Source organism: Aotus nancymaae, unplaced genomic scaffold (genome assembly GCF_030222135.1).
Source record: "Aotus nancymaae isolate 86718 unplaced genomic scaffold, 86718_ANA_hifiasm-v0.15.2.pri h1tg000040l, whole genome shotgun sequence".
Classification (NCBI taxonomy): Eukaryota; Metazoa; Chordata; class Mammalia; order Primates; family Aotidae; genus Aotus; species Aotus nancymaae.
Window position 1 is genome coordinate 83,537,076 of NW_026988454.1, and position 24,878 is coordinate 83,561,953.

The following is a 24,878-nucleotide window of genomic DNA, read 5'->3' on the forward strand; positions in this document are numbered from 1 at the left end:
TTAGGCTGCTGACAAAGCCCAACCTAGAGATGATGTTTACTTAGACTGCATGCTGCCAGTGAAGGTTCAGGGAAGTAGATGTATTTGAGACAGCTATCAGAAAAGAAGCTAACATTTACTGAGAACTTATTATATGCTGCCCATTGCATTTTACATGTACGAACTCTTTCAATACTATTAACCACCCTATGAGGTTGATAATCTTATTTTTGTTGTGCAGGTAATGACACAAACAGGTATGGACAATGGCCCCAGATCACAGAGGTAGTTTGACTCTACCATCTCTTCTCTTAAGAGACAGAACTCTAAACAACAGACTGTGTACATGGAAGGTGGGAGAATGTGGGTGGGGAAAACAAAGCAGCAAGTGTAACTCTTGGATTTGAGGGTTGTATAAATGGAACAGATGGTGATACCATTTATTGAGCTTTAATATAGTACATTGCAGAAAGGTCAGGTTAATAGGAGAAGAAGTTTAGTTTTAAACAGTTTGAACTTTAGTTGCCTTTAAAGATCTATATGAAGACATTAAGCAAGCAGGAGTTTAAAGCTGTTGCCAGAACTGGAAATGTCCACTTGGGAGTCAGCATATAGAAAACAGTTGTTAACAGGGGCAAGAGGAAATGGGAAATGACAGAGGAACAAATCTAGAGAGCAAAAAATGAAAACTATAATTAATAATATTTTATTAGGGATTTTTACTAAATGAATATATTTTAACTGCTCCTGTCACATACACAAAAAATAAGATAACTATGTAAGACAACAGCTATGTTAATTTGTTTATCTATAGTAACTGTTTCACTATCTTTAGGTATCTCACATCATGTTGTGGCACATCTTAAATGCATACAATATAATTTAAAATAAAAAATAAATCACAGGTATGGCTAAGTTTGCCTAAGGAGAGATTACAAAGTGAAAACATAAGAAGGTGCTGCATTAAGTGAGCCCTAAGAAACTGTGTGGAGTTTGGGTAAAGAAGGAAAGGTTGGTAAAGCAAACTGTGAAAGAGTAACTAAAAAGGAAAACGTGGTATCATGGAAGCCAAAGGAAATGACTGTTTCAAGTGGAGAAGATTCAACTATGTTGAAAGTTGCTGAGAGATCAAGGTATCTTATTTTTTTTTCCTCAGGCCAGTTTTCAAGCTTAAGAAGGTAGAATGTACCATAGTTTGAACAACTTTGAATGAAAACTTTTAATAAATGACTTATAAGAATAAAAAAAAGAACATTAAAGGCATTTTTCTGACTCACTTAAATATTTAAGATTGATATCTGAAAACTTCTAATCATTAAGGAATTTTCAAGTTTTTAGTTTTTAGTGCAGAAAGTATAACAGTTTAGCACTATATTTTCTTTATATTATTTGTGTGTGTGTGTGTGTGTGTGTATATATATATATATAGTAAAATTATTCTTACCTATATAAAAAAAGGTCTTTGGCAAGTCGCTTAGGTCCAATTATTTTGAAGATAATTTCATATGTTTCAAGTGCCTTCCGATGAACTCCACCTGGTAATGCTGGATGTAGACATTGAGCTAGGCGTTTGCCTATGGTCAGCTTTTTGGGTACTACCTGGTACTTTGCATTATTTTGTAAAACCTTAAAGAAAGCATTTTAATGTAGTTGAGAAAAACAAAATATTGCATTCATTTTACTTCCATTTTCTAGCATATTACTAAAAATGATCATTATAGATCTTTGTATTTTGTCAGTTACATTTGCCTATATATATATTTAAAATTAAAATTGAGGAAATGTTAAAAACTTTATTAATTTGTTTAAAAAATAAACCTGTTAACAGAATAACATTTTTAATGAAAAATAGTATTTTCCAAAACAAATTTATGGAGCAGAGAGGCATTTTAGATTTTTTTTTGGTAAATTTGTAATATTTGATGCGAGGTAAGATAGCTACATGAATCAGCCTTCAATCTATTTTTGCTACTTTGTTTGAAATAAAGTCTGACCTCACCATAGATATTTACAATACTTGGAAAAAGTACAACCATTGTCCTGGCATATCAAATTATAGCAAGTAATTCTAACGCTTATAAGAAAACCTATATAAGATTATAATTGCCCATTTATTTTTATAAACTTAATTTTTCTAATCGGACAAAACAACTTTTTGTTTTATTTATTCAACCATAACTTTCCTTAGAAATAATGGTCTGGGCCAAATTTATATAGAGAGATCCTATCTTACCAACCACTCAAAGGGGATTAGTTAAGTAAAGAAGATCTTATAATAAATGTAATTCTTTAGCTTGAACCTAGAAGTCAGTATTATAATAAAGTATTGATAGAATGTCATAAAGTGAAGACTCAGAATGAATACAGACTGTGTTAGAACTGGAATTTAGAAGAAATATACAAAGTCTTATTTTACAGAATAAACTGAGGTTGAAATATTAGGTTGGTGTAAAATTAGTTTTTTTTCCCCATAATAAATGAAATGGTTATCAAAGGCAGTATAATAGAAGAGTCAGCACTAGATCTCCTGGTTCATTAAACTTATACTAAAACATGTTTAGACTACATTCAAAAAATACACACACACACACACATACACACAAATGTGTATATATATACACATATGTAATCCTTGCCTTCTTCCATCACAATTTTGGCTAAGTTTCATTAATAACTTGGGTATTCTACTTTTAAGTTATCTAGATACCATGAAATCTATTTTCATGACTACTGATTAATCTAAAAAAATGAATTATGTACCTAATTAGGCAAATTAATTTCCATCATTTAATGACTTGTCTTTAATACCAGTTCCCAGTATATCTTCAGAAACAGACTCTTCAGAACTCTTTAGAAAAAGAAAGAACCTAACTACCTTTAAGCAAACTTGTACATTTAGATGCAAGTTCTTGTGGATGTTGTAAAGAAATAAAGAATTATTCAAACCTCAAATGATAAATGTCAGAAGTTCTAACATGTTAAAGAGAAGCTTCTGTATCGAATTTTAAGATCAATTCTTGGCATATTGAAAATGTAAACTTTTCTTTTTAGGGTATCAAAGTGATTATCTGTCATATCAGGTTGAAAACTAGTGTCCCGGTGTGGTATTGTGAATGAGTGTGTGTGTGTAGGTTTTCATCCGTTTCCTGGCTCATAACTCCCATAGACCTTATTATAATATTGGGGAACTTTGGGGCCTCAGAAGCAGGCCTCAAAAAAACAGCTTCTGACTTTTTCCTGCCCTCTTCTCATCTCCTTTTTCTCCCTAAGGCAGGAATCTTTCCCTACCTTTCTGTCTTGGAGCTGGCCATAATGAAATTCTCTGGAGTACTTGGTCTCATTGTAGGTCAAAAGACCCCCATTTCAGAAGGGGTCCTGCCCCATACCCAGAAGGAAGGAATGCTGCACAGAGAGGCCATTTCTACACGGCTGTCCATGCTTCAATCATGCCACTCCAATGAAGTCTCAAAAGGCTCAAAATATGTTTCTAGGCCAGCTGAACATGTGGAGGATCCTGAAGGGTGGCACTCCTGGGGAGGGCGTGAAAGTTCTACATCCCTTCACCCATACCTCACCCTATGCACCTCTTTACGTAGATCCTTTGTAAGGCCTTTATAATAAACCAGTAAATGTGTTTCCCTAAGTTCTGTGAGCCGCTCTAGCAAATAAAACCTAAAGAAAGGATTGTGGAAATCTGATTTATAGCCAGTTGGTCAGAAGCACAGGTAAAACAACCTGGGGCTTGTAATTGGCATCAAAAGAGGAAGGCAGTCTTATGGGGCTCAACCCTCAACCTTGTGGGATCTGATACTATCTCCAGTAGATAGTACCCAAATTGAACTGGGGCACATCAAGCTGGTGTCCATGGTAGAACTGATTGCTTGCTTGCTGATAAGGGAGAAATAACCACTTATTTTAGGGTCATAGAAGTCTTCTGCATTGATTGTAGTGGTGTAAGAGGAGAGGAAAAGCAATTTGTATTTTTTTTTTCCCACACACATCTTTGTGTGTATTTTGAGAAAAATTTCTTTCCTTATTTGTATGTTAAGCTATTTGATAGCCTGGGTGTGGTGGCTAATGCCTGTAATTCCAGCACTTTGGGAAGCCAAGATGGAAGGATCACCTGAGGCCAAGAGTTCAACACCAGCCTGGCCAACATAACAAGACCCTGTCTCTAAAAAAAAAAAAACAATAATAAGCCAGGCATGGTGGCATGCCTGCAGTCCCAGCTACTCAGAAGGCTGAGATGGGAGGATTCCTTGAGTCCAGGAGGCTGCAATGAGCTATGATGATGTCACTGGACTCCAGACTGGGTGAAAGAGTAAGACCTTGTCTAAAATAAAATAAAATAAGTTATTGAAAAACCACATCTTCCCTATCTAACCCCTTTAATATTTAGAAACACTCCCATTCAGCAACAATTAAAAAAAAAAACAAAACCCTTAACTATGGGTATGAGGTGAAAAAAACTGATGTTTACAAAAAAAAAAAGGTCAAAACAAAGAGCCAAAAGTTGATCAATGATGCCACCACAGTAACTGAATAAAAAACAGATGTGTCAAGAAGAATCACTCGAGAACAAGCTGCAAGTCATAACCAACGGCTTATATATTAACTGCCTTTGTAAAAAGTACGAAATTATAACTACAGCTTGCCTAGATACAAAGTGTTTCCTTGCTGCTATATAGCATTCGTAAAGGACACAGGAATTTCTGCTTTCCATCTGTAGGTTTTCATTTTGCTGCCAGGAATTCCAGGATCATATCTGATGTTCAATTACAGAAATCTACTAGCCCTCATAGTTAGCATAGTTGCTTCCTTCCTTCTCTTGTTTTTATAGTTAATAATCATAGTGGTAACTATATTTTTCAAGCACTGTTATTTCTTTCAATTAAAACTTCCAAAGCCTTAACAATATACTTGACTATATAGACATGCAACTCATGAAGAAAAATAGCACTACCAAGAGTAACCCAAAGTTCATTTATGTTTTTGCATTCTTACTTCAAGATTTAGAGAAATCTAACAAGTACAAACACAGATTTCTAATTTTTACTCCTTTTACGAAATGGATAATACAGACATACCTTATTAAGTTTTCCAAGTGCTGATATCAAATCTGCCCATTCACTGGAGTATTCAAAATTCTTTAGTGCTTTGTCAATTGCAGCTACATAGTTTCTGTATTTGGAGTCACTCAGTAACTCCAGCTCTTCTGTGTTCATCCTCCCACAATGTCCCACTAGAGACCAGTTCCAAACTTATGTAAAGTCATTACCTACAAAAGAGTTTGCAGGAGAAACCAAGGTTACAAAGTATTAAAATGGGTTCATATGATCTTACTACAAAGGTAATGACTAACTTGAAAATGTTTCCTACCGTTAGCAGTGGTTGAAACTCTTTTCAGCTAGTGTGCAGGGTCATGGAAGTATTCAAAGACAGCCTGAAAGATAACTATTTATGTGTTCCTTCCTAGGAATTGGAAAAATGACTGTGAAAATTTATTATGTAATAGCGTAGAAAATTTTCTTATACTTATTTCAATTTAGAAATCATGTTATTTCCCTGTCATATTTATGTAACATTTCTGATATATATGCTCCATTACTTTGTTTTGATCCTAAAATACACTAAGTCTGGTTAGATTGGCAGACTCAGGAACATAGAAGGAAATTTTTAAAATGAATGATTTGGAGATCATTTTTATTAAATAATAAGTGAGCATCTAGTATGAAGGCCCATCAGCTGTTTGGAATTAGACTTTACTTTGAAAAAAACAGACAAGAACATGTGGTGATTTAAAGTATGTCCATAGCTGGGTACAGTGGCTCACACTGGTAATCCCAACTCCTTGGGAGACTTGAGGATGGAATATGGCCTAAGGTCAAGGTTTTAAGACCAGCCTTGGCAATACAGTGAGATCCTAAAAAATAAAAAATAAAAATATATTTAAAACAATAATAAAAATGAACCAGGCATGGTGGCACCTGTAGTCCTAGCTACCCAGGAAGGTGAAGCAGCAGGATGGCTTGAGCCCAGGAGTTCAAGGATACAATGAACTATGATTGCCCCACTGCACTCCAGCCTGGGTGACAGAGCAAGATTCTGTCTCTATTAAAGCAAAACAAAACAAATCCACAAATTCTTTGATATTTCTTTGAAAAAGTAGTGCCTAGTCCCCCAGCACTGTAGGGTCAACTTTGTGACTCATTTCTAATGAAAAGAATAGGGTAGAAGAGACAATGTTTAATGGCCAACAGGTCATAAAAGCACTTTGGTTTCCTTTACTCTCTTATCATTAGTTTTGGGGGAAGCTAGCTGCCATATCACGAAGACACTTTTAAGGAGCCCTATGGAGAAGGCAGGACCCGTGACAAGGAGCTGAAGCTTTCTGCACAGCCATGTGAGCCACCTTAGATGCAGATCCTCCAGCCTCAGCCAAGCCTTAATTTGACTGTGGCCCCAGCTGGCATCCTGACTGTAACTTCATGAGAGACCTGAAGCCAGAATTACATAGGCTAAGTCTCTCAAATTCATGACTCACAGAAGATTTTGTTACAGGCCACTGAGTTCAGGAGTAATTTGTTACAAGCAATAGATAATCTAGGATAATAGGAAGAATTTAATCAAGGTTCCACTTAAAAACCAATGTCATTCTCCTTTAATTTTTTTAGTATCCTAACTGACTTCTTACTAACTTGGTACCTTTCTCTAGAGCTGGGTGTGTGGATCTACAGGAAGGTCTAAGAGTGGGCCTCAGGGAATGCTAACACAATTCAACCAAGGTAAGAATAGTCTTTTCAATAAGCAGTTTGGGATAAGTGAATATTCCATGTGCAAAAGAACAAAGTTGACTTCCTCACATCTACACAAAAGCTACTTTAAAATAGATCAGAGATCTAAATGTAACAGCTAGAACTATAAAACTCTCAGAAGAAAATATAGGATTAGATCTTCATTACCTATGGCTAGGCAAAGTCTTCTCAGAAATAAAACCAAAAGCTGGGTGCAATAGCTCACGTCTGTAATCTCACCACTAAGGGAGGCCGAGGTGGGCGGATCGCTTGAGGTCAGGAGTTCAAGAAGAGCCTGGCCAACACGGTGAAATCTTGGCTCTACTGAAAATACAAAAATTAGCCAGGCGTGGTGGCTCATGCCTGTAACCTCAGCTACTTGGGAGGCTGAGGCAGGACTATCACTTGAACTCAGGAGGCTGAGGCTACAGTGAGCCAAGATCACACCACTGTACCCCAGGCTGGGCAACAGAGTGAGACTCCATCTCAAAAAATAAATAAAATAAAACCAAAAACATAAGCAACAACAACAAAAAAACAGATAAATTGGATTTCATCAAAGGTAAAACTTTTGTGTTGCAAAGGATAACATCAAAAAAGTGAAAAGACAACTGAGAGAATGGGAGAAAATATATCCCCATATATCTGATGAGACTCAAACTAGATAATAAATAACTCTTCTAAGCCAATAATAAAAGGACAAATAATTCAAAAATGGGCAACAGATGTGAATGGACATTTCTAAAAGGAAAATTTACAAATGATAAGTACATAAAATGACACTCCACATAAATAACTCTTCTAAGCCAATAATAAAAGGACAAATAATTCAAAAATGGGCAACAGATGTGAATGGACATTTCTAAAAGGAAAATTTACAAATGATAAGTACATAAAATGACACTCCACATAATTAATCATCAGGAAAACAAAACCAAACCACAAAAATATTTCATGCCTAGTAGGATGGTTATAATAAAAAAGACAGACGATAGTAAGTGTGGGTAAAGATATGTGGAAATTGGAACTCTCATACACAGCTGGAGGAACATAAACTGGTATAGCTCTTTGGGAAAACAGTCTGGTAGTAGTTCTTCAAGGTTCAACACAGAATTACTATAAGCCAGAAATTCCACTCCTAGGTGTAGTGTAGACCCAAGAGAAATGAAAATATATGTCCACTCAAAACGTATGTGAATGCTCATAGAAGCATTATTCATAATAGCCAAAAATAAGAAATAACCCAAATATTCATCAACTAACACACAGATAACTAAAATACAGTGGAATACTATTTGGTCACAACAATGAATGAAGTAGTGATATAAACTATAACATGCACGAACCTTGAAAACATGCTAAGTGAAAGAAGCCACTGATATAAGACCATATGATTCCGTTTGTAAGATATGTCAAGAATAGAAAAATCTATAGAGACAAAGTAAATTAGTGGTTGATGAGAGTTGGGGAAGAAGAGGATTTGGTGGAAAATGGAGAATGAACTCAAAATAAATATAGGGTTTCTTTTGGGGATGACAAAAATGTTTTAAAATTGATTATAGCGATGATTTTACAACTTTGAATATATTGAATACCATATTATACACACATACACATATATACACACACACACACACACACACACACACACACACACACATATATATATATATATATATATATATATTTTTTTTTTTTTTCCCCTGAGACAGAGTCTTGCTCTGTCACCCAGGCTGGAGTGCAGTGGTGCAATCTCGGCTCACTGCAACCTCCACCTCCAGGGGTCAAGCGCTTCTCCTGCCTCAGTCTCCTGAGTAGCTGAGATTACAGGCACCTGCCACCACGCCCGGCTACTTTTTGTAGTTTTAGTAAAGACAGGGTTTCACCATGCTGGACTCAAAATGTTGACTTCGTGATCTACCAACTTTGGCCTCCCAAAGTGGTAGGATTACAGATGGGAGCCACTGCATCCAACTCATATTATATACTTTAAATAGGTGAATTGCAGGGATCTATGAATTGCCTTAAATTACGTGCAAAATTTACACATCTTACATTTTATTGGAGAGTCTACTTCTTTTATAATATTCTCAAACAATAGTTTTTTAACAAAGGTTCAGAGCCACTAGAGAATATTGCTAATGAGAAGAACTTGTTTGTGTTTAAAAAAAAAAAAAAAAAAAAAAACTACAAATCTGTTGACTTATAAAATCAAAATTTCCTTGGTTAAGGCTGTGTCAAAGAGAGGTAAGACAAGCTTCCCAATTCTCTACTTCACTTCTTTTATCCACAAAAATGAAAACAAGCCCCAAATCCTATCTTTGAAGAGAGTAATCACTGTAAATGTGATTTCACTTCACATGAAATTATTTTGCTTCACTATACCATGTGCCAAGTGTGCTGACTAGAGAGAACATCCCTGACCTCATGATACTTTCATTCCCAATTGGGACGGGTAAGAGTAGAGAACAAAATAATATAGTCAATCTATTTTTCTCTTTAAAACTGAGTATTTGATGCTAGGGGACATAATAAAAAGTTTATGTGGGGGGAAAAACACAGTTATACAGTAGTTCTCTCTCACCCTTGTCCACATTTTCGTTGTCTGTGGGGTTTCAGTTAACTTCAGTCAACCACAGTCTGGAAATATTACATGAAAAATTCCAGAAATAAACAATTCGTAAGTTTTAAATTACATAGCATTTTGAGTAGCATGATGAAATCTCTCACATAACAAAGTGAATCCTCCCTCTGTCCAGTGTATTCATGCTATTGATGCTAACTGTCCATTAATCACTTAGTAGCTGTGTGGGTTATCAGATTGACTGTTACAGTATCACAGTGCTTGTGCCCTTATTTTATTTAATAATAGCTGTAAAGTGCAGCAGTACTATGCCTAATTTGCAAATTAAACTTTATCATTGGTATATATGTATAGAAAAAAAACATTATTTACAGAGTTTGGTATCTGCAGTTTCAGGAATCCACTGGGGGTCTTAGAACATAGCCCCGGCAAATATGGGAGGGTGGGAGGGACACTACTGTCCCTTCAAGCTTTGGACTCAGCAGCAAATTGAACATAAAACAGTATTTTGAAGTACTCTGAGGAATTCACAATAAACATGAACTTAAATACATGAATTAAAATAGTATTAACCTTGCACATCGAATTAATTTTGTTTTACGTAAGAAATCACTATGCAATTTTCCTACCAGGGAAGTTCTTTAAGGGTAGGAACTATGTTTTATACATGTCCATATGCTGGAAAACATGTAACTTACAATAGTGAGGCTCAAGTTGGACTCATGATTAAAGTGTTTAAACATAATAGTTAAAGACTGGTAATAAATTAAAAATGATACAAGCTACTTAATTATCAACTTTTAAATACAAGATTTAACCATAAACACACACACAGCATACATACAAAGCAATATCTGTATGCATGTCAGATACAAAAGACTAGCATACTAAAACATGCAAAGCCATAAACTTTTATAGCTAATAAAACAGTTAATACTAATAGTGACATATACAGAACGAACGGTAGAGTGAACACAATCTAAAACATTTCTAATTCTGTTTCTCAGAGTCAGAAGGACAGCAAAACCAAATTAAACTCAGGAAAAGTATCAATTGGACTGGATTTTCTGAAAGCATATAAAATTAGTATAAAATAACTACATTTTAGTCAATGAACCTAAGAATGTACTTGTTGTGCTGATAAATTTTATCAGCAGTTGAAATTTTATCAACAATTTTCTTTCCTTAGCAAGATTTCCAGAATAAGATATAAAACAGCATTCATTTTGAAGATATATAATATTCAGTGCATGAGGAAGATTAACCTGCAAAGCAATTTAGTAGTACTTTCTATTAATGAAAATAGGGGGCATTTATCAGCCTAACAATTTTTAAGCAATATTATCTCAACATACACATCCTTCAGATAATCTTTTCTTATTTGCTATTAAAAAAAAAAAAACAATGAATAATGACCAACTAAGGTTTTTAACTCTTGCATGTTTCTACAGCTAAAATGTTTGGTCAGGAAATTAATTTGAACTTTCTTATTTTTTAGCCAAAAAATTCCTAAATATTTAAATATGATTTAAAAGCGTTCATATAGCTTAAAACACACATAAAACACAGAATATTAAAAGTAAAATCTTATGAAAATTGCTGAAAAATGAGAGGGGACATTCTGTAGAAGTTTCATCAGCAGAGCTGCAGTATTATTTTTCATATGAAAAGATGGTTGGTATGTTCGGCCATGTCCTTGCCCAAATTTCATCTTGAATGCCCACATGTTGTGGGAGGGACCTGGTGAGAGGTAAACAAATCATGGGGGCAGGTCTTTCCCATGATATTCTCATAGTGGTGGGTGGGGCTCATGACATCTGATGGTATTCCAAGGGGGAGATTCCCTGCATAACCTTTTTTTTTTTTTTCCTGCTGCCATCCATGTAAGACATGACCTGCTCCTCCTTGCCTTCTACCATGATTGTGAGGTTTCCCCAGCCACTTGGAACTCTAAGTCCAATTAAACCTCTTCCTTTGTAAACTGCCCAGTCTTAGGTATGTTTTTTATCAGCAACGTGAAAACTAATACAGTGGTCAAATCCTGGGAATAAAAATTTAGTTATAATTCCTCATAACTTTAATACAAATAAAATTACTCATTATATATCAGAAGAGAAGTGTAAAGATACAGGACTTTTAAGCTTTTCATCCAATATATAAGTACAAATTGCAGTTCTCAGGTATTTTTCCCCATATTTTATTTTATAATGGCTTAGGTCAATACTTCTCAAACTATCTGTAGTGAAAGTTCATTATTTCCACCCAACCCATCACTGACACTGACCAATACTTTTCTAAAACATAAAATCATGTACTTTAGTTGTTGCAGTAACATTAAATTGCTATAGAAGTTTTTAAACGTTTACTTTTATCTCTGTGCTTATTTCATCATGTCTGTTAACAAAGTTTGTGAAAGTCACACTTTAAACACCACTGGCTTAGATCAAAATGTAAATATAACATATCCCCATACTGTATCAAACTTTGTATCATGCCTCTTCTCCAGAATAAATACACATATTCAATAACAAAACTGTTTCACAGAAACCCCAGGCAATGAAAAGACAGGCAGTAGAGGGTAGGGCTTCCAAGAACAGGGGTTAAACTCAAGATGGCCTAAATTCAAATCCTAGCTCTAATGTTTATGCAGCTGAATATATTCCCATCAAGCAATGCATTACTGTAATAACTACATAAGTATAATAAAACTTTTTCCAAAATTTTCTGCAACTAGAGATTACCATCTAATTAATTTGAAAAGATTTGACTTGACTTCTGGGAGTATCATACTTAAGTAGTTTTTTTTTTTTTTTTTGAGACAGAGTCTCACTTTGTAGCCCAGGCTGCAGTGTAGTGGTGCCATCTTGGCTCACTGCAACCTCTGCCTCCCGGGTTCAAGCTATTCTTGTGCCTCAGCCACCTGAGAGACTGGGATTACAGGCATGTACTACCACACCTGGTTAATTTTTGTCTTTTTTTTTTAGTAGAGATGGTTTCACATGTTGGCCAGGCTGGTCTCGAACTCCTGGCCTCAAGTCATTCGCCTCCCTTGGCCTCCCAAAATAGTGGAATTACCACATCCAGCCTAAATAGGATTTTTAAAATCTCCTTTCACAAGGGCTGGAATGACATCCTTCACATTTACAGTTATGTTTAATACAGATTAAACTGAACAAGATTTTTTAAAAAGAGTAACTGGATATAGTACATTTTTTATAGATGTTCTTAGGCAATCTTTGTTTTTTTAAGCACTTAATAGCCATGTGAATATATTCTATATTTGAGGAGAGTAAAGTCAAGTGTGACTATACCAGTTAAGAAATATACTGTAGTTCCGCTTTTATTTTTTTCTACAAAGCTTTTCTCAGAAAAAAAAAAACAAAACAAAATGGTTAACTACATTGTCATTGATAGATTAATTCATTTATTTAGATCATATTTGAGGGCCTATTATCAATCACTATTATGGGATTGTTGATGCAGATATGAACAAGTAAGATAAGGTTATTGACGTCATAGTATTTACATTCCATTGAGAGATGATAGGAAACAAGCAAATAAATATGAAAATTTCAAACATTAACAAATGCTAGCAAGGAAATAATGTGATGTTATGGGGAAGATGGTAAGAGTTTGGGCCCCAGGCAGGGTACTTACACTGATCAGAAAGGGTTTTGTTAGGGTTTGATATTACTGAAGGATGGAAAGAAATTTGTCACACAGAGTTGACCTAAGAGATTTTAAGAATAGCAAGAACAAACTGCCTGCAATGAAAAAAATTTTGGTCTATTTGAGTTTGGATGTTATTTTAAGCTTTGTATTGGAATATTTGTTTTTAGGGTGTAAGTACACTGTAGGGTTAGCTAAGATGCTGCTGTTTCTGCTGCATCAGAAGAGGTCTTATCCTCAGAATAATTAAGACTAGAAGGTGACAGGACAAGCTTTGAAGAAAACCATTGTGAACTACTGTCTCCTTTGTCAAAAGCCAGTTTGTTGTAAGGCTGGGCATGGTGGCTCACATCTGTAATCCTAGCACTTTGGGAGGCTGAGGCAGGTGGATTAATTGAGGCCAGGAGTTTGAGACCAGCCTGGCCAACATGGCAAAACCTCATCTCTAATAAAAATTAGCCGGGCATGGTAGTGCATCCCAGTAATCCCAGCTACTCAGGAGGATCGCTAGAACCTGGAAGTGGAGGCCACAGTGAGCTGAGACCATGCCACTTGCATCACAGCCTGGGCAACAGAGCAAGACTCTGTCTCAAAAAAACAAACAAACGGTTGTAAAAGTGTGGAATTATTTCTGGGCTCTCTATTCTGTTCCATTAGTCCATGTGTCTGTTTTTATGCCAGTTCCATGCTGTTTCGGTTACGATAGCTTTGTAGTATATTATGAAGTCAGGTAGCAAAATATCTCCAGCTTTGTTCTTTTTGCTCAAGATGGCTTTGCTTATTTGGGGTCTTTCATGGTTCCACATGAATTTTGGGATTTTCTATTTCTGTGAAGAATGTCATCAGTATTTTAATAAGAATACCAATGTGTATTGAATGTGTAGATTGTTTTGGGTGACAGACATTATAAAACAGGGATTCTAATTCAATAAATGGCCATAGTGGAACTATATACAAAGTGAACTACATACAGAACATAGAAGACGACAATCTACTCCTCCCAAGAAAATAATTCCTAAGAGGTAAAAATATGCTCTGAAATGGGATGAAATACTATTTTAGAGAAGTACTGCATGTAGGGTTGCACATCCAAAAACAGAATCACAGATCTGGCTGTCCCCAAATTTAGGATGTCTAGGGCTGATAACAGGATTCCTGATCGACTAGGAGTATGCTTTAGTGTACAAATTCTATTATTAAGCATCTAAGTGATGCCTTATAGGACCTACTAAAGACAAGTTTTTTCTCTTGGCAAAAGGAGACATAATTCCTGAGGGTTATTAGTTATTAGGGACAAAACAATAGTTCAGAAAACAAATATATCAAGGAAGTTTCCTAAATTTTGATGAAACCTGTGAACAGCACTGATAGTTCAATTACATATTCTGGTTTAGTCATATATCATTGTATTAACCGTATCTATAGAAAGAAGTAGTTGTGTGGATAATCTAAAACAGAATCCCAAACAACTAAGTTTTGCTTTTAGGATGTATCTGCTTTTCTCAAACATATCTTTCTAATGTTTTGTTTTTCCTAACATTAAAATGTATGATTTCCCTGTGTATACACTGATTGGGCAGGGGAAAATGAAACAAACATTTTAGATGGCAAGGGAAAAAAGTCAGTCTAAGAGTAAAATCAGAATGATACACTTAAAGAACATTTAAATTATCTAGATTGACCATATTCTGTTTTGCTTTCATTAATAGTTTGGAAGAAGCAAGAAGACATTGATTATTTTTTTATATATAGCAGAAAGCAAGACATTAAGAATAATGATAAAAATGAATGCATGGCTATTCAAAATGATTAGAAATAGAGAAGTGAAATACAAGATGAGGAATAACTTTTAACTATCCCACCATGTTTTTTTTTCCAGCTTATTTGAAACGTCACTTTTCTCAGAAAGTACCTTTCTCAAAATTAGTATCTTTATTTGTAGCTATAGCTCTTCATTTAATGACAACAATTTTGCTTAAACTTTTAAATATTCTAAAACATACTACTAGAAATATAGTAAAATAAGCAAAAATAATTTTTACAGCATAATTAAACCCATATGTTAATCAAATCATTATTTGCAAAATAGCATTTAACCAATATATTTAAAAATTAGTAATTTAACAATGTTTTCAACATTTAAAAATAAATAGTATGCTATTAACTTATTACAGTGTTGGATTTTAAAATAAAGACTGGTTTTTACATAATTTAACATAAAAGCACTGTACTATACATGCTAACCAAACATTTTTCTATACTTCCTAGTGTGTTCCAATTTAGCTGAATATCTGTAAACAAATTTTAATCACAACCAGTAGAAAAAAATTTTTCCCATTAAAAAAAACCCATGCAATTTTTTAAAAGATTTTTTCTTTTGCACATTAAGACTGTTCCAAAAGTAAAATCATAAGAGAAAATACACATGCAAAAAATTCACTGAGATGCAAATTCAATCATGCCTATGTATCTAAAGGATAAGATGAAAATATTACACAGGAAGTCACCAACAGGCTGAGTAATTTAAAGGCTTTTAAAAAATAAAGATTCACATTGTACGCAGACCATGCATGTATTTGTGCACATTAGTTTACAAAAAGCTATGAAAGAATGGTGACAGAAAGCAGTCTTGCACAAGGGTTAACTCCATTGATGGGCAAAGGACAGCAATCTAGAATGAATTTTGAGGATATCAAGATACTTTACTGAGAAAAATGGGGTCCAGCCTACAGCAGATCTTCCCCCAGCTCCTACAACCCTTCAGTGTTCATCCCCTCTCATGTTGTAAGGTTAAGATGAAAACAAAACAACAGCATTAATAACATTCATTATGAAAGAACAAAATAACTTTGCTGAGGTGTTAACTCTGTAAGAGAGAATTAACTCTAGATATTTTTGTAGATTCTGAAGCACCTAACAGAATGAGAATCAAAATAAGGTATTGCTTATTGTAAAACCTTTATTCAGAATCTCTACAAAATATAGGCACCCTCAAAAATACTGATGAACCATAACCTGTTATTAGACCTCTCCTTACTTTCCATTTCATACTACCTGTTGTCAGAATATCACTTCAATACAAGAAATGCTGTAAAATCTGTCAAGCACTGCTACTGTTTTCAGAATTTCCCTTTTTCCTTCATTACTGTCAACTGCACCATCATCTTCCTAATTGAACAAGTTTGTACTTGGACAATTTCGTTTTGAAGCGGTTTTAATAAAGTCTACAAATGCACATTTTTCACAATAGTCTTCTATTCATGTATCCTATTTTATACCTAAACTATGACAACAGCCTATTTTCATTACCTTCACCTTCTCCAAGAGCCAATTAATTTTACCCAGGAAAGAGCAGGTGGAGCATGTTCCCTGCTAAAAGCTCAAAAAAGTACATTTGATAATCCCTGGAAAGCACTTTAGCTCGGTGTTAACTGAGCACACAGGAAGTGCTCTTATTACTGCTATAATTGTGACATTCATTTCCTGAGACATGAAATTCAAGCCGTTAGCCATATAACTAAGGTCTTCATAAAGTAGACCTATTCCTTCACTCTTATCATTCACAGCTCTGTCCTGGCTAAGCAAAACCTAGGCGATTGTCCACTGTTAAAGACTTGCTCCCTCCCATCTCAGTGCCTTTATGCTATTAATTTTACGGACAGAATTTAATTTTCTATTAAATCATACTAAACTCAAAATGCTATGCCTCTGCATGATACCTTGTGACTCAACCCCTTTGACTTGGCTATGTTTAAATCAGTATCTTTTTCAATATTCAGAACAAGCCTGTCCAACCCACAACCCAAAACAGTTCTGAATATGGCCCAAGAAATTTGTAAACTTTCTTAAAACATTATGAGATTTATATATGGACCTTTTTAGTTCATCAGTTGTATTTTATGTGTGGTCCAAGATGATTCTTCCAATGTGGCCTAGGGAAGCTGAAAGTTTGGACACTCTTGATTTAGAAACATGGCTTACATGACAGTATAAAATGTAAAAAATGTACATATGCTTCATGTTTTAAAAGTTTAAAGCCCTTTTTATTTTTTTGAGACAAGGTCTCATTCTATCACCTAGTCTGGAATGCAGTGGCACAATCATGGCTCACTGAAGTCTCTTAACTGCTGGGCTGAAGCAATCCTTTTGCCTTAGCCTCCTGAGTAGCCAGGATTACAGGTGGGTGCCACCATGGCTAATAAAAAAATTTTTTTTTTTTTTTGTAGACAGGGTCTTGCTTTCTTGTCCAGGTTGGTCTTGAACTCCCAGCCTCAAACGATCCTCCTGCCCTTGCTTCCCAAAGTGGTGGGATTACAAGCATGAGTCACTGTGCTCAACCTATAGTCCTTTAAAAAAATTTTTTTTTAAGCATACAACATTTACTATCTTTTTTTTTTTTTTAAGGGGTCTTCCTATGTTTCCCAGGCTGGTTTTGAACTTCTGTGCTCAAGCAATCCTCTGGCCTTGGCCTCTCCAAGTGTTGGGATTACAGGAAGGAGCCACTGAGCCTGGTTTACCATCTTAACCACTGAGTGGTTAAGTACATTCACGTTGTTGTGCAATCAACCTCCAGAACTTTTCATCTTGCAAACTGTAACTCTAACTCATTAAACAACAATTCTACTTTCTGTTTTTATGAATTAGACTACTTTAGATACTTCATTTAAGGGGAACTATACAGTATGTGTCCTTTTATTATGACTGGCTTATTTTACTTAGCATAATGACGTTAAGATTCATCTATGTTGTAGTATGTGTCAGAATTTCCTTAAGGCTAATATCTCATTGTATGTAGACACTATATTTTGCTTATCCATTAATCCACGGATGCACATTTAGTTGCTTCTACCTCTTGATTATCATGAATAGTGCTATCAGCATGGGTGTGCAAATTCCTCTTCCAGATCCTGCTTTTTGATCCTTTTGGATACATCCAAAAGTGGGATTGCTGAATTTAGAGAGTAATTTTTTAAACTTTTTTTGAGGAATAGACATACTGTGTTCCACAGCGGCTGAGCCATTTTACATTCCTACCAACAGTGGCCAACAAGTTTTAAATTTCCCTATATCTTTCCCAATACTTTTTTTTTTTAATAGTAGCCATCCTAATGGGTGTAAGGTTAGGTATCTCCTTGTGGTTTTGATTTGAATTTCTCTAATGATTAGTGATCTTCAACATTGTTTTTTCTTTTTTGAGACGTAATCTCACTCTGTTGCCAAGATGGAGTGCAGTGGCGCAATCTCAGCTCACTGCAACCTCCGCCTCCTGGGTTCAAGCGATTCCCCTGCCTCAGCCTCCTGAGTAGCCGGGACTACAGGTGTGCGTCACCACGCCTGGCTAATTTTTTGTATTTAGCAGAGACCGAGTTTCACCATGCTGGCCAGGATGGTCTCAATCTCCTGACCTCGTGATCCACCTGCCTTGGCCTTGCAAAGTGCCAGGATTACAGGTGTGAGCCACCGCACCCGGCCTCAACATCTTTTCATATGTTTGTAAGCCATTTATATATCATCTTTGGAAAAATGTCTATTTAATTCCTTGGCCCATTTTAAAATTTGGTTATTTTGCTATTATCATTGAACTGGATGAGCTCTTTATGTATTCTGGGTATTAGCCTCTTAACAAAACATACAATTTATGAATATTTTCTCCCTTTCCATAGTTTGCTTTTTCACTTTATGATCTCTGATGCACAGAAAGTTTTAAGATTAACATAATCCCTTTTTTTATTTTTGCTTTTATTGTCTGTGCTTTTGCTGTCCTATCCAAGAAACTGCCAAACCCAATGTCATAAAGCTTTTCTCCTATGTTTTCTTCTAGGAGTTTTATAGTTTTAGGTCTTATCTTTAGGTCTTTAATCCATTTTGTGTTAATCTTTGTATATGGTATAAGACATACAACTTCATTTTTTCACATGGGGTATCAGTTTAGCCAACACTATCTATCTACTATCTAACCAGTTTACCCAACACCTTCCTCATTCAGTCATCCTGGCACCCCTGTCAAACAGCGTTAGACCATACAAACTAGTGTTTAATTTAGGTCTGAGATTTTATCCCCTTTGGGAAGTCTTCTGTGACCATTTCACCATTTCTCCAACACTCACATACACACCTCCTTCTTGTCAATTCCTACTACACAGTAAACTTCCTCTATCATAGAACTTACCTTGCTTTATTGTAATTGAACTGTAACTCCAGGGGTGGTAATCCCTATAACAGAGAGACCTCATCTGTCATTTTAGCTCTCAAACCCCCAGCTCCTAGTAAAGTGCCTGATCCACAGTAAATAGTCAATAAACATTATAAAAATTGAATGACAACAGAATATTTTCAGCTGGTAAAAATAATGAATTAAGTCTGTACATTGATTTTTAAAGTGCTAAGATACATTAACTAGAAGAAGCAAAGTACAGAATAGTGTTTATAATATGCTACATTTACATTAAGAGGAAAAATATGTATTAATTTGCATAGGTACAATACATATCTCAAAGAGCACGCAAGAAAACAAAACATTACTTCCTAGGAGACAGGTGGTAACAGGGTGGATGAGGGTCCCGGAGAGGGAGTCTTTTCATTGTACAGATGTTCTTTGACTTACGGATTATATTCACACAAACTCATCCTAAGTTGAAAAATCCTAAGTTAAAATGTATTTTAACATTTCATCTAAAATTGCTAGGCTCAAGCAATCCTCCGGCTTTGGCCTTCCAAAGTGTTGAGATTACAGGAATGAGCCACTGAGCCTGGGCAAAATTTATTATCTTAATCACTGAGTGTACAGTTCAGTAGTGTTAAGTACATCACATTGATTCACTATTATTTACATTATTGTTTAGCCTAGCCTACCTTAAATGTGCTCAGAACACTTACATTAGCCTATTGTTGGGCAAAATCACCCAATATAAAGCATATTTTATAATAAACTGTTGAATAGCTCATGTAATTTATTAAATACTATACTGGAAGGAGAAATCAAAATGGTATGGGTACTACAAGTCCAGTTTTTACTGCATGTGTATCATTTTTGCATCAGTGTAAAGAAAAAACTACCATGTTTTGGGGACTGTCTGTATACTTTCTTACACTTTTAAAATCATATTACTCTATGGTAATAAAGGGTGAAATAATGAATAATGTCTCTAAAGAACATGAAATAGCAACTCTGTAAAATGTGGTGTTTCCTTTCATCTAATATATAACAAAAAGAAAATAAAAATAAAATCTGTATCTTAAGTGCCACATCTCAACTCAAAATCATAACCCCCTCCCAAAAGACCATGGAGACTAAGAATTTTGTCAAAGTGCTTGATTTGTATGGCACATTAATTTTCAAGTGGCATTTTAAGTTAATCTTCGAATATTCTTTCCAAAATCATAATGAGGTGTGTATATACCACATACGGAGTAAATAGGTATTGCTTACAATTTAGACACATATTCACATACTGGCTTCCAAGATGGCTTTCAAAGATACTCACTTCCTGATATTCATGCTCTTGTGCAATTCCTTACCACACGGAATATTGCTGGCCTCTGTGAATAATCAGTAGAATACTGCAGAAGTAAAAGGCCATAATAGACAGTGCAATTCCCACCTTAATGTCTCCAGAATCTCTTATTCTGGCGCAAGTTGGCCTCTATGTCATAAGGACACTCAAGTAGCCCTGTGAAGAGGTCCACGTGGGAGTAACTGAGTCTCTACTCTAAAAGCCAGAAACAACTTGCCTTGCCAGTCATGAGTGAACCGCTTTGGAAGTGGGTTCTCCAACTGCAATCAGACTGCCTGCAGCTGACGCCAACATCAGACTGCAACCTCAAAAGAAACTCAAGCCAGAACTCAACCCAAACAACTTCCCTATCCCCTCTGACAACATTTGTGGGAGATACTGTAAAAACAGTTTATTCTCAAATAATATTTTCCTTTTTTCAACCACAACCTCTATATATTAAGACATAATAAAAGTTACCAGATTACACAAAACTAATTGGCCGCCTGAAGTTATGGAATCAGGTAGTTTTGGGAAAACAGTGCTTTGAGAACAGCCTTCCAATAAAATGTCAGAGGCCATATAATATTTCTGGAACCCTTCATTCAGGCTCAAATGTGAACTGCTGATCGGGTGCCGTGATTCACATCTGTAATCCCAGGACTTCGGAAGGCCAAGGTAGGCAGATCTTAAGGTCAGGAGTTTGAGACCAGCCTGGCCAACATGGCAAAACCCCATCTCTATTTTAAAAAATACAAAAATAACTAGCCAGGTGTGGTGGTGTGCATCTGTAGTCCCAACTACATGGGAGACTGAGGCAGGAGAATCACTTGAACCCAGGAGGCGGAAGTTGTAGTAAGCACCGAGATCACGCCACTGCACTCCAGCCTAGGCCACAGAGCGAGACTCAATACCCAACCCCCCCATCCCCTGCAAAAAAAAATGAACTGCTAATTGGTGGTAATGCTGTATACAATATGGAAGTCATTCAAACACATATTTCTTCCAAAATGTCGGAGACTAAAAGCAAGTACTGTACTATATTCTATTTTTTCACAGGCCAGCAGGAGAAAAACCTCTCCAGGAAATTTTTAAACTGTTAAGCATGTATGGAAAAGCCACTGTGCCAGCTACATCATGCTGAACAGAAGCAAAAAGCATAATCGGTGCTCTGCGATGGCATTTGGACTATATAAAAAATTCTAGCTATCTAGAACATTTGACAAAAATAACACATATTCTAAGGGTTTAGGTAGCTGATACTTTATAGTACCTTTTCATAATATAATAGCACAATCAAAAGCAACTGAAAAACGTAGGGCTATTTACCTGTATAATTCAAAGGGCTAAGACCGCAGTGCTTTAGATTACAGTCAGCTGTCACTTCTAAATGATGACAGTTTAGCTGTACTGCTTCTATACTGCTCTTTTTACTGTAGAGAAGCAGGAAAGAAACCACTTGCTTGCAAAATAAAGGCTATGCATCCAAGATGGCTCTTTTCTTCCAATTTTTGAGGTTGTATCCCAGAAACTTAGATTAACAGGAATCTGACCTCTGGTTGAGTAGCAAATAACTGTGTGTACTGATAAACTTATCACTACCCAGGTTAATTTTTTTTTGGAAAACAGTTAATACCAAATGAAAGGGTCTATCTACCCAAGCTCTTTGTTCATGAAAAAAAGTAACAGCAAACTTTAGGATCACAATATGGATATATGCCTGTAAGTAACTACAGCAACTTTACATACAAGATGTATGTTACAAGGCCAGGAACGGTGGCTCATGCCTGTAATCCCAGCACTTTGGAAGGCCGAGGTAGGCGGATCACGAGGTCAAGAGATCTAGACCATCCTGGCCAACATAGTAAAACCCGGTCTCTATTAAAAATACAAAAATTAGCCAGGTGTGGTGGCACGCGCCTGTGGTCCCAGCTACTCGGGAGGCTGAGGCGGAAGAATCGCTTGAACCCAGGAGGCGGAGGTTGCAGTGAGCCAAGATTGCGCCACTGTACTCCAGCCTGGTGACAGAGCAAGACTCCATCTCAAAAAACAAACAAACAAAACACACACACACACAGAAAAAGATGTATGTTACAAACTAAGAGCAGGGAATTTATTTTCCAGTCTGTTCATATGAAACTCCTTCCATGGGAGAGTAGAATGTGTCATCTCAGAAGGAAAAAGTCTAGAAATGTCTTCAGCAGGATGGAAATATGAAAATATAGCTATATAAAACTTAAGTGACGAGAGAACTTTAATACCTCATCTACTCATACAGCAGCTTTCCTAGATAATTATATTAACATTTCATCACTCCTGAGTCAACAGTCATCACTTTGTCATCTAACAGGTTCCCACTTGTTTTCAGATTTAGATTTTAGATTTAAATGTTTATCTTAAGGGTAATATACCCTAATAAGATGTAACATCAGTAACATTCAGAACATTTTTGAAAAAATAAAGACATATATCTGATTCAAGAATGATTATATTATTGTTGTACTGTATTTTCTAAAGTAACTATATTTTTGTACTATATTTTTTAAGGTAAATGTAGTACACGTCTCAATTTAATTAAGACTTTATTTTCCAATTATTGCACAGATAAAATTCTAAGGCATTTTCAAGCACTGATTAACTTGGTATCTACAAAAATTTGGGCCACCAAATGGACAGATGTGAGATTATTTTATCAGATCCGAGGGCAGAGGTAAGTGACAATGAATCAAATGAAGGGCCAGGCGTGGTGGCTCATGCCTGTAATTCCAGCCCTTTGGGATGCAGAGGCAGGCAGATCACCTGAGGTCAGGAGTCTGAGATCAGCCTGGCTAACATGGTGAAACCCCGTCTCTACTAAAAATACAAAAATTAGCCAGGTGTGATGTCAGGCGCCTGTAATTGCAGGTAATTGGGAAGCTGAGGCAGGAGAATAGCTTAAATCTGGGAGGCGGAGGGTGCAGTGAGCCAAGATCATGTCACTGCACACCAGCCTGAGCAACAGAGAGAGGCTCCATCTCAAAAAAATAAAAAAAAAAAAAGTTATTCCCTCTTCTTTCTCTCTCAGTTCCTCTGGCTGCATCAAGAACAAAGTCCCAGTTTGGTGCCAAGATGTTAACACCATTGAAATTCTTGCCAATCTTACTTTTAAATAAAGGGCAAGTTTTAGTAGTTCCTAGCTAGAAATTAACAACATTTGGTTTTCATTACTTTTACGTATATGTCCAGCTTCTGTTTATGCCAAGTGCCACCTGCTTTCTACTCATAGTTATCTCAAGTTTCCTTTAAAACATTACACATTGATATAAAGAAATATTAGTATCAGAATGTCAAACAGGAATATATGGCCAAAATGTTGAAGATGATACCACAATGACTGAAGTTTAGAAAATATCACACTAATCCATTTGGTCAACAAGTAAGTGCCTGCTGTATGTTCGCCATTGGGTTAGCCACCACAAAGAACAGAGAATAATGTTTAAAACAATGTGAATAGGAAAGTCAGAAGGGGGGAAATAAATTCAAAATGAGGTAATCAAAAAAAGGTTCACAGGGTAGCATTTGAGTTAGGTCTTGAAAGATAGGTATAATTTAGACACTTAGAGACAGGAGAACATCCTGAGAAAGTAAAAGTATAATATATGCTTGAGTGGCGGCATGTTCCAAATCTTGATTGTGGTGGTAGTCACATAGGCGCGTATATATCTACTAAGACTTGCTGAAATGTACATTTAAATAAATGTACAGCAGTGTATATAAATTTTTCCTTAATAAATTTGATACCATATCATTGACCAATGCAATGAAAGGTCATTGAGATTTCAGGCTTGGACAGCTTACAGAGGAGGAAGTAAATACAATAAAGGAAAAAGGGAAACCGCCAATTAAAGACAAATGGATCATATTCTCAATAAAAATTGTTAGCTGTTACACAAAAAATATTAGTTTTACATTTCTACTTAATAGTTCCAGGGAGAGAATTTACCTGAATTAAGGTTTATCTATTAAAATTTCATGTTCTTTTCCCACCTCTATGCCCAAGCAAAATTGTACATTAACACCATTCACCCTAAGAAAGTAACAAAGAATGGACAGAATAGCCACACTGGTTGTGTGCTAGTGACACTTAACAGAATTTAGCAAAACAATTTAAGATTGTGTTCAGCACACATCCTGTTTGTAAAGCAATTTAGAAACAACCATCTCAGAATTTGTGTTTTAGCCTTTAGCTCTTTTCCATGATATAACCTCTTAAAATTATGTAGTTATTACACAGGAAGCACATTTGGGGTGGCTTGTACCACAATTTCATTTTAGAAATTCAAGACTTAAGGAGAAATCATAAAAGTGATGCCACTATCA

The 24,878-nt window shown here is 35.7% G+C and overlaps 1 protein-coding gene across 9 annotated transcripts in view; it reads right to left on the reverse strand.

The window, feature by feature from the left end:
* The window catches only part of DOP1A (DOP1 leucine zipper like protein A), a 100,607-nt gene that overhangs the window by 74,011 nt on the left and 1,718 nt on the right, over positions 1–24,878 (reverse strand). For all 9 annotated transcript variants that reach the window (XM_064360885.1, XM_064360884.1, XM_064360888.1 and 6 more), the window contains exons 2-4: positions 5,359–5,451; positions 5,067–5,257; positions 1,424–1,605 (exon numbers count right to left, since the gene is read on the reverse strand). In XM_064360885.1, coding sequence (XP_064216955.1) covers positions 1,424–1,605; positions 5,067–5,204 — 320 coding nt within the window. In that variant the 5' untranslated portion in view covers positions 5,205–5,257; positions 5,359–5,451. The remainder of the gene's footprint in view (positions 1–1,423; positions 1,606–5,066; positions 5,258–5,358; positions 5,452–24,878) is intronic.